This window comes from Centruroides sculpturatus, unplaced genomic scaffold (assembly GCF_000671375.1).
Source record: "Centruroides sculpturatus isolate CEXI.00-Female unplaced genomic scaffold, Cexi_2.0 scaffold894, whole genome shotgun sequence".
Classification (NCBI taxonomy): Eukaryota; Metazoa; Arthropoda; class Arachnida; order Scorpiones; family Buthidae; genus Centruroides; species Centruroides sculpturatus.
Window position 1 is genome coordinate 262,842 of NW_019385078.1, and position 16,931 is coordinate 279,772.

The following is a 16,931-nucleotide window of genomic DNA, read 5'->3' on the forward strand; positions in this document are numbered from 1 at the left end:
TAAAAGTGGTCATGTGTCATATCTCTTAATGAATATTTTACTCGTTATTAGCATTCAAAATTAAAAAAAAAAAAAAAAAGTAAAACTGTTTCTTGGCATCCTTTCCCACGTGGTAATTCACCTACACTTACAATTAGTGAGACCTCTAAGTCTTACGATTTTCCACATACCACACAGCTCTTGACAAATCATGGAAACTATGCGAGTTATCTTGTGAGATTTGCAAATAGAAATTTTAATTTGTGTCCTAAATGTCTGGTAGAGGACGGCACTAAACATTATATTTATGATTGCATAAAAATCGAACAAGAGATATTAGAACTTCGACTTTTACTTGAGGAACATGGCATCACATGGCCTTGTAGGTTATCAGACATTTGGATTACTTGTGACATTTACAATGATTTTAAAAGACTAGCTAATAAAGTTAACTTTGTTACTCAACATGCTATCTATGCTTAGTTATTTTGGCATTCAAATTAAACTATACATTTTGCAACCGACTTGTAATTATTGGCTATGTTACTTGATAGATGTTTAAGATGTCTGTGATATTGTATTGTTTTTATAAGATATTCAGGTTGATATTAGGCTTGTTATTCAATACTTTGCTTTCACTTTGTCTAACATGTTCTATGTTTGTTCTCGGTGATGGCTGATGGCATACATCCGAATAAATGCTGTTCTTTGTGCTAAATTAATTGTATATATGTCAGACTTAATTATTTTGCTAGTCTTTTGACCACACAGGATGGAATTTTTTTTTTTTTTCACAAACCTTTGCACCACATAATGTGCATACACATTCTTTAGACTTTCGAAGGAAATCAGCCATAATTTGATATGATGGCTGATATGAACTTGTGTAAATCTGTGCTTGTGACTATTATTAGAAATACAGTAGCACGTCGATTATCCGAAAGTCAATCATCCGAAAGAATTCCAGTCGGCAAATTTAAATTTTCGCCAGTGCTGTGGTGCTTCAATTTTTGGCTATGTCTTGGGCTACTCAAATATTTTACATTTTTGATACTAAATTAACATCTGAAGTATAATATTTTATTATTTTTATATTTTTCAATATATTTATTTTGTTTGTACAAAATAAAAAAATAATTTTTAACGATACAATAGTCTTTGTTAGGCTTAACATCGACGAAAATTGAACGCAAAGCGACACGCAACGGATAAAAATTTTGACATTGGATACGTTAAACTATTTTTTCGTACATAAATCAGTTATCTGAAATATCAGTTATCCGGACAACCCCAGTCCCCAATTGATTCGGAAAAATCGACGCTCTACTGTAGCTATATTTTCTTCTCAAAACTGATAAAATGGTATCAGATCTCACAGATGTTCTGATTAAGTGTTTATGGAAATGAAGATTGCTTCTGATGGAATTTTGTACAACAATTCAAATAAACAAAGCAGCATTAATGTATGAAGAACATTACAATGCATAATATGATGCTATCAAGAGCTTCATGCAGAAAAGAAGGAAAAAAGATGAATCAAAATAACATTTTATTATGAGGAGGGCAAACTATACAAATATTTAAAAATGTAGGTTTTAATAACATTTTAATTTCATTTTCTTGTAATTTTTTATAATTTTTATGACTCAATACTAAATCAAATTCTATTTATTTTTTTAAATGAAAAATTCTTTCTCAAACAAATAACCATTTTTCCAATTATATATTTCTGAAATCACACATTCAATTAGTACAATAATTTTATGGACTACATTAGCCATGCTATTTTTGTACTTCCTCAAATGAACTTAAAATCTTTTGTTCAGAATTTTCAATTTGCCATTTTCTATAAAATTTTGTTACTACAATGTGAAACATATTATTCAAAGCAAAAAGTATAGCAACGGATTTATTTAAGATTTAATTGAACAGACATGTTTGTTTTTATTTCATAAACCTATTTCATATACTGAAAATGTTTGTTTGTTTATATCTTAAATAAACCCCTCACTGGAAGTGTGAAAGGTATTGATTTCATGTTATTTAGTTCCAGCTTTGTTGATTTGATAATTTCTTTACAGACAATTAAATAATGCTATTAAGTTTAAAATACAATAGATTAAGGCACATGCCAAAATAATTCAATAGAAGTAAAAAAATGTCTTTTATAAATTTTTTATTTCTATTGTTATTAAGTTAGTGTATGAAAGAGAAAAATATATTCATTAGTTATTACTAATTAAACAAAATAAAAGTGATATACAATACAAGATTCAATAAAGAAAATCCCGTTTGTTTCTTCTTTTCAATCAGAAAATATATTAATTTAATTAATAATTACTGATAAATATATTTTTAATTTTGATTCTTTCAATCTATCAAATATTAAAGCCAATTTAATTTTATTACATTTATTAAAAATTTACTTCACTAAAATTTAAAACTTTTCCAACAAAAAATTAAACATCTTTTAACAGAATAAATAATGTTACAGATTCTCTTTATAAAATCATAATTATAAATTACCAAACACAAAATCCATGCATTTCAATTTACTTTTGTTTCTTTAATAGAACACACAATATGCTGTAAGAGTGAGTTTAAGTTTCTTATATATAACTTGAAAGCAAAACAATTACAATAAAAATTGTTGTATGAGATCTTTCTGCTTTGTCTTTGAAAGCATTGATAATTAAAATAATAATTATCAAATTAAATATCAGTGATATTAAAAGTTTAATTTAAACATACCACTGTTAAAACCGATCTGCTGCCAGGCGGAGGATACTGAGGCACACGAATAGGCGGTGCGAGATTTAACATTACGCCCGTGTGCGAACTGTCGCTCGAACGGTTTGGAGATGGCACGACCAGAACAGGCTGCGCTCGCTGATTATTGCCGGACCTCGTAGTTAGCAGAGCATTTGTAGCGGTGGTACAGTGAGGCAGCAAGACCGCCGTGGCTACCGGCGTCTTAATAGCAATATTAGTCGACGCATTTACTAAATTACCAAGACTGGAAGGCACTACATGCCTAATATTTTGTGGTCCTGACTGTACAATAGTCATTTGTTTTGTGGTGAGTGCCACTGCTTGTGTCTGAACCTGTAATAAATAATATTCATTTTTCTTTTAAATAAAGATAATACATTTGTGTTTGATGCTTTAATTTCAATCATTTATTGGTATTACAAAGTAAATATTAGATTGCAAGTAATTAATTCATCAAGTATTCTTTATTCACTCAAATTAAAGTGAAATTTTATATATTTATGCTCTGGACACCTATAGATTACAACTACAAGAAAATTATTTATAATTATAATCAATTATTAAAACAACTCGAGCATGCATCAACACAATATTACAGGCAAATCTTGACATTTGACACAAATTTTTCTAAATTTCACTGAAGAGGAGAAAATAATTTCTCTTATAAACAAATAAAATTTATTTCTATAACAAGCTATAAGGATGTGTAAACAAAAAATCTGCACAAAAATCAAACTTTATTTTTACAATATGATTATCCAGAAACACGAAACTGACAAAATTAGTTTCTTCTGTCTCTAAATTATGGAATTTGGTCTGCAGTTGGCAACTTTTCTAATTTTAGTTTTGATACAAGCCATCAGAGTTCAAAAGTGCTCTAAATTAAATTGGCAGACTTAAACTTGATGAACCGTTTGTTTTGCTTCATTTTCAGCAGACCATCAATTTTCATAAACTTTTTGTTTAGTTGGTATTAGAATCATTCGTTCAATTGGGCACAGCTAAGGAACATTTGCATGCTGTTCTCTTTGCTGCTCCAAATTCCACTATAAAAAAACTCTCTCTTTCATAATATGAACTACGAGTTCCATCTGAATGGTGTTTCTTGAAGTATGGGATCAGCCTCTTCTTAATACACTCCTTTATGTACACCTGTTTGTTGATGCAGAGGTGAGAAGGTGCTATGAATACTTGAGACCTTTTTGGACTGAATTGCTACCCAAACCAACACTTCCTAAGAAAATTTTGCATGGAGTTTAAACTTTACTTGTGGATCAATGCCAACACCATCCTTACAACAGTATATGTTGTTCCCAATGCAGTCATTTTGAACAAAGATAAAATATGAATCATCATCTGTAACAACTTCCAGTCCATGTGAAGCTTTGAAGTTGCCCTCATGCATTTTTCACAGAAGAACCTTTTGCAATTTGAGTTGTTGTTGTTATTATTTTTATTTTTTTTTTTTGTATATTTTGCAGCTGACTTTCACTTCCAAAGGACAACATTTTGCTTGACTTTTATGTTTTTAACATACTTGAATGTTCAAAATCTCATAAGTTTTCATGACTGTCCAACTTCTCCAATCACCTTTCTTTCCAACAGCTTTCTTTTGCTATGTGTCATTTTAATTCTCTTTCACCCACTCTCTGGACATCTAGCAATAGTCTTACCACTTTCCAACCTTTCTATAATGCTGTAAACTGTCCTCATTGACAACCCCATATCCATAAAATGTTTAACTGTAAAGTTTCTTTCCCTTTCCTCATGTTAATTGTAAGTTTGCCAACTACAATTCTTCTTTCCTCTTCATGAAGCTGCTCCATTTTGTTTACATTTACAATATTTAATAATCTGAAACCGTGTCATTATTCAGTTGAAACTGAATAAAAAATAAAGAGGTGAAAAAATGCCAAGTGAGTGATTAATTACACTACATAGTGTCTGAATAATGGATTTACAATATTGTTGCCATGACAACATAAATTTAAATCTATGCAGTCTGAGCAACAATCTATGCTAGCATGTTTTCAAATTTATTTAAAAAACAAAATACCAAACATGCCTGCCAAAATTGTGCACACTTTTTGTTTACACAGCTATATTAATAAAAATTCTAAAGCCAATTTTCATGAAACACAATATTTTTAAATTGTAATGCCATACATTTCATGCAAAAACAACTTATTTCACTAACTTTTAAAATGCAAAGACAGTTGCTATATTTTCTTATTAAATTCCTATAATGCAATTTTAAAAAGTCACATTAGATAAACAGCTACAATTTATAAATTTATCACTTATTAATATTCTTGAATTGTTAATATACACATATAATATTACATACTATGTAATTGAAACTTCTCATGTTAAATGTAAAATAAAATGCAAACTACATGCAATGTGAAACACAACTTAATCATATGCAAATCCAACTAAAAGCATGCAATAAATTTTGCATATATCTATGTAGTTTTATTTGTTAGTATACATAAAACTATACTAAATAAATTATTATAATTNAGGCTAAACCACAAATAACCATTCCCAGTTCTGTATTTTATTTATAAATGCATTTTTAATAATATATGGTTAATAAGAATCTATTTTAAGCTTACAAACAAATAAATTTAAGTTTTTAATATAGTGCAGGGAAAAAAAGTAATCAAATTTAAGAAAACTTGTACATACATACATCTTTACAATTTGGCGATGTTCACAGTACATCACAGACTCTTTATTTGTGAATGTGGTTTGCTCTAAGACATTATAAAATAAGATAATTTTGTAAGGTTAAATAACAAATACAGTTATTAAAATTATTTTGCAATAGTAGAAAATGAACTAATTTATGTTAAATTTACCAATATTTACATTCAATTTGTTTATTTACATTGTGGACATAGATGGCTGTAGATCATCAGCATCAACAGCTGATTCTGGCTGTTGTTGTTTGATATGCTTTTTAATAAGAAACCGGTCGAGAGTTCCTTGAACTGTGTTCTTCTTTTCTTCAAGGATTACATGATAAGGAGCAAAAGCTTCGTGACAAGTGTGCACAACTTTTGAAAAGCATTGACCATTTGGGTCCATATCCTTGAAGATCTGAAGTCCTTTTTCAATAAAAGCAAATGCTTCCTGCATATTCTTTAGAGAAAAGTGACATGGCTCAGGTTCAACGACTTCTTTTTTTTGCTGCTCGTTGAGCTCTATCAAATCCTCATTCGTTAGGGGCTGCTGCTTGTCTTTTTCAAATAAATCTATGAAATCCTCCTCCTCCAAATCCATTTCCAGCTCTTTGTTCATGGTCACCAATGTTTTGTTGACTTCAATATTATCAAACCCCTTGAAATAATTCATGAATTGCAGGCATAGTTTTTTTCACACACCATTCATAGCCATGTTCTGAACACCATTCCATGCTGCCACTATGTTCTGTACAGCTTTATATATGTCATACTCCTTCCAAAAGTCACAAAGTGTGCATGACTCATCAAGATCAGTTGCAGCTACTGCTCGCTGCAACATATGCTTCATATAGTAACACTTGAAGATTGCAATGATGCCCTGATCCATTGGTTGCATAAGAGATGTGGTATTCGGAGGGAGGTACACAACAGTAACATTGAAGTAAAAATCTACGATATTTTGCGAGTGGCCAGGAGCATTATCAATTATTAATAATATCTTAAAAGGAATCCCCTTCTTGCAATAGTTTTCTGCTGCCAGGATAAAATGATTAAAGAACCAATCTTCAAAAATAACAACAGTCACCCATGCTTTTGGATTAGCCATCCATATAACAGGAAGAGATGCCTTGATTATATTCTTCAGGACACGGGATTGTGTGCATGATACCCCAGCAATGGTTTTAATTTAAAATCTCCAGCACAATTTCCTCCTAACATAACGGTCACACATTCTGGAATTGACTTTTTCTTCTTTGGAAATGAAAGAACGGTCTGGCAATTTTTTCCAATATAATCCAGTTTCGTCAACGTTAAAAATCTGTTCAGGAAGAAATCCATTTTCTTCAATGATCTTAGCCAATGCTTTAGGAAAATCAGCTGATGCACTTTCACTTTCCTTCTTTATAGAGTGATAACTTCTTCATTCTTTAAATCTCATAAACCAGCTTTGATTCACTTTAAACTCTACATCTTTCTCATCTGGGTATTTTTGTTCAGGTCCTCAAACAAAGACAATGCTTTCGCTTGAATGATTTCTTGACTAATAGCAGCATGCTGATGATTCAACCTATCAATCTAAAGAGAAAGAAATTGTTCCATCTCTTCAAAGATTTTTCCTCTTTTCTTATTGATAATAGTATTCTTCATCCCTGGGCATCAGATTTGATATGTGCTAAAATATTATCCTTATTGTGAACAATTGTCAATACAGTTATCTGACTCATTCCAAAAGTTCGAGCAATCGATATAACCTTTTCACTTTTTTTGTAGTGTTTTATCATAGCCAGTTTATTGTCCAGTGTTATAGCATGATGCTTAGCACTTGCACTAGGAATTTTCTTAGGAGCCATTGAGGCAAAATATAAAGTCACAAATGAATGAAAATGACAGAGTAGGCGATAATGAAGACGTATACCGTGCATATGCGTAAACTAAACTGGATTTCAATTTTGTGGGAATCATGAGTGATGCTGACAATGACGCCAAACAATAGATATTGGAACTACAGTGGAAAACATCAATATTGAGCTCTTAAACACTGCTAAGTAAGATGACAACACAGAGCCACAGATGTTTTCATATTTCATTCTCTAGGATTTATGATGATTATATTAACACTTACTATNGTACGATGATTGGTGAAAAAATGACCCCCCCCAAGATTTTTACATTTTTGGACTCAGGAACTTGAAACATCAACAAATGCAAAAAACTTTGGGTATTTTTTTTCTGTATGTATGAATGAATATGCATGTTTGTATGTGAGGAGAGAATTTATTCACCCATTTTGAAGCTTAACTCCTGTTCCTCTACTTGAAAATTTCTGAAATATTGTAGGGGGATTTGTATATTAGGGGCATTGATGCTATTAAATTTTGGTGGTTAAAGGTCAAGGGGTTGGGAAAATTGAGGGGATTGTGTATCATATCTCAATGCAGAATTAATAAAGAATTTATTCATCAATAGTATTTACAATTTTTATGAGACTCATATCTGTTCTAAAAATTAAGCTTTTTGCCATTTTATAATAATTACTAGCTGCAAGGACCCGCTTCACTGGGTTTTTATTTGTTCATACATTTGTATGTAATATAGTTTTTTTTTTATATATAAAAGACTGTTTTTCTAAGTAATCTAGAATCTAGCTGCAAGGACCANTTGCAATAACTTAGATTTGATAATAAAATACAAGATACAAGATCATAGTGCCGTAAGAACACAAGTTAGCTGCAATATGCTGTTCTAGTGGAAAAGAACAAATATATATATATAGTAAACTATATGTGAATATTTAATATAATACAAAATGCAATGAGCAAAATATATACTCACTGTATATTTTGCTCATTACTATAATACTTACTATAATTCTAGAATTTTCACAAACTAAAAACAAATAACCAAAATTTATTAGATTTTACCAGGCTATTTTTGACTAACTTTAATTAATTATCAAATTTAACTAAAAGCAGACAATGTTAAAATCTTGTATTTGTTAATTAAAAATGTTGATTATTTGTCTGGTTAACAATTTCAAAGTTTTAATTATTTCACATATTAAAAAAAAGTATGACTGTGGTAAATGTATAATTACAAGTATGTTCAAACTATGTTGTCAGGTGTCTGAGACAAAATGAAATAAGAACATTTAAATCAGGTGTTGTCAGATATCAAAATAATTTGTCATTATACATTTGAAGTTTGTAATGTTTATGTAAGATGTAATTACTTCAAACACTTTTAACACTTGGGCAATTTAATACTTTTTAATATGGTAGATGCCACTTATTGTAATCATGGAATCATCACCGTTTAATGTTGTTAGAACATTAGAAGGTTCAAAATACAAGTCAAAATACACTATATAAAGAATTGTTCTTATTGTAATCAGAGTTTGATTATTGTTATCATTATCTTCAAGTAAATAGGCATTTTTAAGATCGCTTTTACATTATCAGCTTCATTCAATATATGGCTAATAGCATGTAATCATTACAGTCATTATTTGCTTGCAATGTAACAGCTACTGGCATTTCTTATTTCAATTATATCTTAGTTGTTGTTAAAATAGTAGTTGGTAAACAATACTGAATAAATTACATATTAATTATTTATTATTATTATTATTATTATTACTGTTTCAAATTATACAATTTGTAATTGTTCTAAAATGTCCTTTTAGTGTCAGAGTCAATAATTGAATATATTTTGACAGTGAGTTGCAATGTGGTGGAAAACACTTCTGATGCTATTTATATGCCACTACAGTTTTAAAATATGAGTACTTGTTATATATTTCTTTTTCTAAGAACTTTCATTTTGATTCAGTTGATCTTTTGCATGTTAATTATAGCAAATCACCTAAAGTCTAAACAGAGTTGGAAATATTTCAGCTGCAAAATTTGTCTCACTTTGCAGCTGAAATATTAGAGTTAATGGATGGATTATGATATTTTTTGTGTAATGTATATGTAATGAATTATTGTATACCCCGCATCATAGGTTCTGCCTAGTATGTCTAATTAAATAAATAAATAAATATTAGAGTTGAGTTCTACTCTCTCAACTCTGATATTAATGTTATGAAAACAAAAAGGAAAATTAATGTTATTTCTTATGATTATTACTTATTACTTCTGTAAATTCTTCTACAAGTGAAGAATTGGGCTTATCTTCAAAGGCACTTTCTCACTCTTGCTCCTTTGATGAATAAAATTTTTAATGAACTAAAGCAGATTTGAATAGAATCGTCAATATAAGAACATGCAAGTTACTTTAAATAATTTAGTGGATAAAACTGATATTTAGAAAACAAAATTATGAACCTGGCAGAAAAATAATCTCCAACTGAAAAATGAATAAACATAAAAATAGTGTCCTAAAAGACAAATTTTAACTATACCAGATTTAACTTTGAAACAGTAAGAATAAAATGAATCAAACTCTTTAAAAATAAATGGAATACTTAATTTGATTAATGAAAATACCTCCAAAATGGTATTTAAAATTTTCAATCATATAGATAAGCATTTCCATACAGCAAATAAGAAATCTATTACACCTGATACGGTATGAATAATCCTACAGTGGTAAAGATTTCTTTCATTCAAATAAAACAAAAACTCATAATGTAATTAAGCAACATCTTTCAACCAATATCTGTGGAATGTTATCTTATCTCAAATCCCTTTTTGTGTTGAATTGAATTGTCAATCCCAGTATAACATGGACATGTTTCCTAGTAAAGCTGCTTTGTTAAAAGACAGTTAAGCTATTTCTACTTTAAGTTACACACTGTAGCACTAGTGCAGCAAGGTTCACAAATGCTGAAAAAATAAGATGGCTGCCACTATAAATTATACACACGTTATGTACTGTACCTCAAATGAAAATTGTGATATAAAAAATCTATTATAAAGTGGTTATTGGATAAATTAGAAATGCAGTTTTCCAATAATCTTTTATCTGACATAAACATCTTCATATTTATTAGTAATGGCAAATGCATATGTTCTATTATTGTTGTTGTTTACCATATAGGTCAATGATTCCTAACTTTTTCAATTCTCAGTGCCTTTGCTAAATCCAGGTTTTCCCACGGTGCCCATGTCAAATTCTAACAAGTACACTTTAAAAAAAATTATTGGCTATTTCTCAAAGATTAGAACATTAGGTAAATAAAATAACACATGTATTTAAAATAACAAAAAACATGTAATTAAACAAATTCATAAAGCCAAACAACGATTGGATTACATCAGGCTACTTTCCATGATTATATTTCATTAATTACTAAATAATTTGTCACTAGAGGAAGGTGTTAGGTACCATCTCTTATTAAATTTAATAAATATAATTAAATTAATATTTATTAAATAATTTAGAATATTCTGGAATAAAACAATTAATTAAAAATAATCACAGAAAAGTAGCCTGATGTCCGGTGGTTGTTTGTTTGGCTATACATAGTTATCGGGTTTTGTGATGTTTGTTTATGAACAAATTCAATTATTATAATTAGTGAAATGGATGAGCCTTTTGATCACCGCAACCATATATATAGTGGCATTTTTTTTTATTAAATTTGCAGCTGATATGGAAACTCTGTCAAATCAATGAGGGGCTTGGCTGAAATCAACTACTTATAAACACCAATAAATGCTATTTTGTTCTTTTTTCAACAAAACACACACTAATAGATGTAGCTGTGCAGCTGAAGTTCCTTCGTAGAAATTACTATAAAGTTATAACTAAATGAAGCACCACCACACTGGCATTTTACATGTCAATGTGGTTGGTACTTTCGAATGAGAACTTCACTTTACATAATTGTTTTAATAATTATGTAATTAAAGTTATGTTTCTGCTTCTTTCATCATTTAAATATTTTAAACTTCTTTCGGATTTTCTTTATAGAATGTGGAAATTTATATTATTTTTTTACTTTCCTGGCTGTTAAACATAACAGAAGGAAAGTACGATGATTGGTGAAAAAATGACCCCCCCCAAGATTTTTACATTTTTGGACTCAGGAACTTGAAACATCAACAAATGCAAAAAACTTTGGGTATTTTTTTTCTGTATGTATGAATGAATATGCATGTTTGTATGTGAGGAGAGAATTTATTCACCCATTTTGAAGCTTAACTCCTGTTCCTCTACTTGAAAATTTCTGAAATATTGTAGGGGGATTTGTATATTAGGGGCATTGATGCTATTAAATTTTGGTGGTTAAAGGTCAAGGGGTTGGGAAAATTGAGGGGATTGTGTATCATATCTCAATGCAGAATTAATAAAGAATTTATTCATCAATAGTATTTACAATTTTTATGAGACTCATATCTGTTCTAAAAATTAAGCTTTTTGCCATTTTATAATAATTACTAGCTGCAAGGACCCGCTTCACTGGGTTTTTATTTGTTCATACATTTGTATGTAATATAGTTTTTTTTTTATATATAAAAGACTGTTTTTCTAAGTAATCTAGAATCTAGCTGCAAGGACCCACTTTGCTGGGTTTTTATTTGAGGGCAAAATGTAACGATAGTGAAGATTAAGATAATTACATTATAACCAATCTTACCCGTTTTCACAGANGCTTCTTTCATCATTTAAATATTTTAAGCTTCTTTCAGATTTTCTTTATAGAATGTGGAAATTTATATTATTTTTTTACTTTCCTGGCTGTTAAACATAACAGAAGGAAAGTATGATGATTGGTAAAAAAAATGGCCCCCCAAGATTTTTACATTTTTGGACTCAGGAACTTGAAACATCAACAAATGCAAAAAACTTTGGGTATTTTTTTTTCTGTATGTATGAATGAATATGCATGTTTGTGCGTGAGGAGACAATTTGTTCACCCATTTTGAAGCTTAACTCCTGTTCCTCTAGTTGAAAATTTCTGAAATTTTGTAGGGGGATTTGTGTATTAGGGGCATTGATGCTATTAAATTTTGGTAGTTAAAGGTCAAGGAGTTGGGAAAATTGAGGGGATTGTGTATCATATCTCAATGCAGAATTAATGAAGAATTTATTCATCAATAGTATTTACAATTTTTATGAGACTCATCTCTGCTCTAAAAATTAAGCTTTTTGCCATCTTATAATAATTATTAATGTAAGAAGTTTTTAAATAAAACACCATAACAGATGATGGTGCCATCACACAATTTTAAATATTTTCACCAAGAAAGTTATGAAACTCATTGCTGGATTTTTTATTTATTGAAATCTTCAATTATTATTACAGTAGAGTGTTGATTATCCGAAAGTCGAACATCCAAAAGAATTCCAGTTGGCAAATTTTAATTTTTGCCAGTGCTGTGGCGCTGCAATCTTTGGCATATCCAAAAATGTTATAGATTGATCCCGCTCCTTTTCCCAGGTGAAATTGATGGTGGAATGGACACTTGAAAGTTGCTGCATAAACTTTATGTTTATGCAGCAACTTTCACCTGGGAAAAGGAGCGCGATCAATCTATAACATTTTTGGATATGTGGATATGGAAGTCACTAGAAGGGCTGCAGTTTACAGTGCATCATAAGTCCAACAAGATCCCCTATATCATTCCAGCTGATGCATTTCAACCATCGCGGTATGTCAATGCCGCCATAGCGGCTCTTATCAGAAGAGCAATACTACTTCCCTCATCACAAGCTCTAATAAAAGTCGAATTGGAAATCATAAAAACGGCAGTACATCATGCTGGTTTCACAGGTTACGCATATACTACGTAGGGTAAAAGATTCCCTTTTCCCGTTTACCACACTATACGGCAAAAAAAAATGCCTAGAGTACAATCAGCAATGCCATACCTAGGAGCACTGTCTATACTTATTAGCCATATTTTCCGGCAATACAGCTTTACCCTTCCTTTAACTCCCCTACCCAGCCTACACAGGAGCGTACACAGTGATCGGGATAAAGTTGACGTTTTAGAAAAATTGGGAGTATACGCAGTGCAACTAGAAAATCCAATAACAGGGATAATTGAGAAGAATATAGGGGCAATGACAAGAATGCTCGCTTGCCGTATTGCAGAACATCAGGAGGATATAAACAAAGGAAGACAGTCCACAGAGCTTGCCAGAAAAGTTCTACAGCATGGCTATAACCCATTATGGTCAAAGACAGCATTGCTCAAGCGCTGTAATAACAGAAGGATTACATTTATTTGGGAAGCACTCCTCACAATGACCACAGACGTGTGCGATGTCCCTACCCTCAACTTGCCCGAAATATGGGTTACTTTATACCAGCGTTTAAACAACAAAATGCGTCAAGAATCGCACAATTAGTATGATCACTCCTCAACGCTTGTGCTGCTAGTCATGTGGATTTAAGATCTTTCGAATGCCCGAAAAAGCTTGTTGCATGTTACCAATGGAATTACCGTTGGTAATATTATAACGGAACAAACGTTATAATTTAAAAATTGACAAGAAAATTTTCCGTTTTCTACTTGGAACACTCTGCACATTCTATTTTTTCAAATTTTTTATTTTTCACCTGAGGACGATGATATAATACTCATCGAAAGTACTTGCGATATAAGAAAATCGTGTTAATGCTGGACTCAGTGCTTGTTATCAAGAAACTATACAATTTTGACGTGAGTTTTATTTATTTAACTATTTCTATACTAGTAGCCTGGGACGCCCCCTAGTGGGCGTTATTTACAAATTTCCATGAGGCAAGGTTCCTTTGACTTTTTTGTTCCTATCAATATGCTGTACAGATCTGTTAAAGTCCCAATGGTAAGATTTACCCTCCGAATGAAGAGGTGGCGATCCCCCCAAACTGTAGCCCGTGTGAACAATAGTCAAAGGAACCATATCCCTACTTGCGACCCTTCGCGAGATATAAGCCCCTGAAATAATAAATTCCTATTACAAATATACTGAATTATTTATATTGTTATATTGACCAAATAATAATTTATGGGCCAAATGAATAATAATAATTTATATTNTTTTAAAACTTCATAAGCTTGATTTTATTCAAAAAGTTCAGCTGAAGCTGTTCTTTTAAGTGAATGAAAACATTTATCAATAAAACAATAATTATGGTTTCCTGAAGTAAGCATTTTGTTTTATTTATTGTATTTTATACCATACTTTTGCAATAATGTATATATTAATATTAAAAACTATTGATTTCTGAAAGTTTTCATTAGTATAACTTGTAATAGTTTTTCTTTGGTAATTTGTTAGCATTTTGTAAAATATAAAATGAACAAATAGACAATCATTTTACTTTAATCACTTTGTTTAGGCAGTAGGCTTTAATCATGGAAAGATTTATCACTTAAGTTATGAATAATAGACAAACTTTATAATTATGAATAAATCAGAGATTATTCATGATTGTAAAATGATCAAATAAACTCTTTCATAGCTCAGTGCCAAGTGTATGGAATGGCTTAAATATACTAAATACTTTTGCTTAAATGTTCTATGCTAAAATGGGGGGTTGCATCTTATATGCCATAAAATATTTGTAATAGTTCTTTAAGAAAAATGAGAAAAAGATTCTATGTTTTCTGGACATGTCTTATATATCTATTAGTTATATGTAAATTATTTACATCTTGATAATAAATGTATACAAATTTGATTGATTAACTTCCTATACTTAAATACTTTAGATTCTTTTAAATCATTTTCTGAATATGAAGTAAATGAAAAATTTTTTTATTTAACTAATGTTAAAATTATTTTGTATTTTCATTTGTTTTCATATAAAATATTCCAAAATCATTTGGATTTGTTCAATACATAGAACATTAGAATATGCAGGAATACCTCATTTCATACTTCACTACAGTGCAATTGATAATATGCATCAAAGAATTCAACTAATGAAAAATGATTAATTATAATGTAGTGACTGTCAGCCTAATATGTATAAGAAAATTTATAACCTACTTTTAAAATTAAATTTCAACAAAAAAATAACAAAACTACGTAAATTTTAAAAATGGAGCAAAACCATTTTAAATGTACTACTAACTTATAAATTTATTTTAATAAACACGTGAATATCCTTTTAGAGAAGTGCAGAAAGATCATCATTGTATTATAAATATAAAAATATCTATTTACAATGCAATGATGATGAGTAATTAATTAATTAAAGACTAAACAAAAACATTAAACTACACACTGCTACTGCCAACTTAACTTGAGAAATAACTGTCAATATCAGCTAGTGACCTGTCCTATTCAGAATAAACTGTTCTAAGCATTTTTCAAGTTCACAAAAATTCAAAAAATTCAGAAGTTCTAAGAAGAAAATATAGCTATTTTAAGGAAACTGAGAATTCAAGTAAAAAATAATGTTTTTAGAACTTAGATTGGAACTTTAATTTAGACCAATTTCTTAAATTTGTCCAAATAAAGGTCCCAAAATCATTTTCTCTCTACTTAAAAAGATTTATTTATTTATTTATTTAAAAATAGCTATATTTTCTTCTCAAAACTGATAAAATGGTATCAGATCTTACAGATATTCTGATTAAATGTTTATGGAAATGAAGATTGCTTCTGATGGAATTTTGCACAACAATTCAAATAAACAAAGCAACATTAATGTATGAAGAACATTACAATGCATAATATATGATGCTATCAAGAGCTTCATGCAGAAAAGAAGGAAAAAAGATGAATCAAAATAACATTTTATTATGAGGAGGGCAAACTATACAAATATTTTAAAATGTAGGTTTTAATAACATTTTAATTTCATTTTCTTGTAATTTTTTATAATTTTTATGACTCAATACTAAGTCAAATTCTATTTATTTTTTTAAATGAAAAATTCTTTCTCAAACAAATAACCATTTTTCCAATTATATATTTCTGAAATCACACATTCAATTAGTACAATAATTTTATGGACTACATTAGCCATGCTATTTTTGTACTTCCTCAAATGAACTTAAAATCTTTTGTTCAGAATTTTCAATTTGCCATTTTCTATAAAATTTTGTTACTACAATGTGAAACATATCATTCAAAGCAAAAAGTATAGCAAGGGATTTATTTAAGATTTAATTGAACAGACATGTTTGTTTTTATTTCATAAACCTATTTCATATACTGAAAATGTTTGTTTGTTTATATCTTAAATAAACCCCTCACTGGAAGTGTGAAAGGTATTGATTTCATGTTATTTAGTTCCAGCTTTGTTGATTTGATAATTTCTTTACAGACAATTAAATAATGCTATTAAGTTTAAAATACAATATATTAAGGCACATTCCAAAATAATTCAATAGAAGTTAAAAAAATGTCTTTTAGAAATTTTTTTTATTTCTATTGTTATTAAGTTAGTGTATGAAAGAGAAAAATATATTCATTAGTTATTACTAATTAAACAAAATAAAAGTGATATACAATACAAGATTCAATAAAGAAAATCCCGTTTGTTTCTTCTTTTCAATCAGAAAATATATTAATTTAATTAATAATTACTGATAAATATAT

The 16,931-nt window shown here is 29.6% G+C and overlaps 1 protein-coding gene across 2 annotated transcripts in view; it reads right to left on the minus strand.

Annotated features, from left to right (window-relative positions):
• Window positions 1–16,931, minus strand: part of LOC111634325 (PHD finger protein 21A-like) — a 110,456-nt gene that overhangs the window by 25,696 nt on the left and 67,829 nt on the right. The window contains exon 5 of one of the 2 annotated variants that reach the window (XM_023379081.1): window positions 2,731–3,084. The exons of the other annotated variant lie outside the window; for it this stretch is intronic. Coding sequence (XP_023234849.1) covers window positions 2,731–3,084 — 354 coding nt within the window. The remainder of the gene's footprint in view (window positions 1–2,730; window positions 3,085–16,931) is intronic. 2 annotated transcript variants of the gene reach the window in all.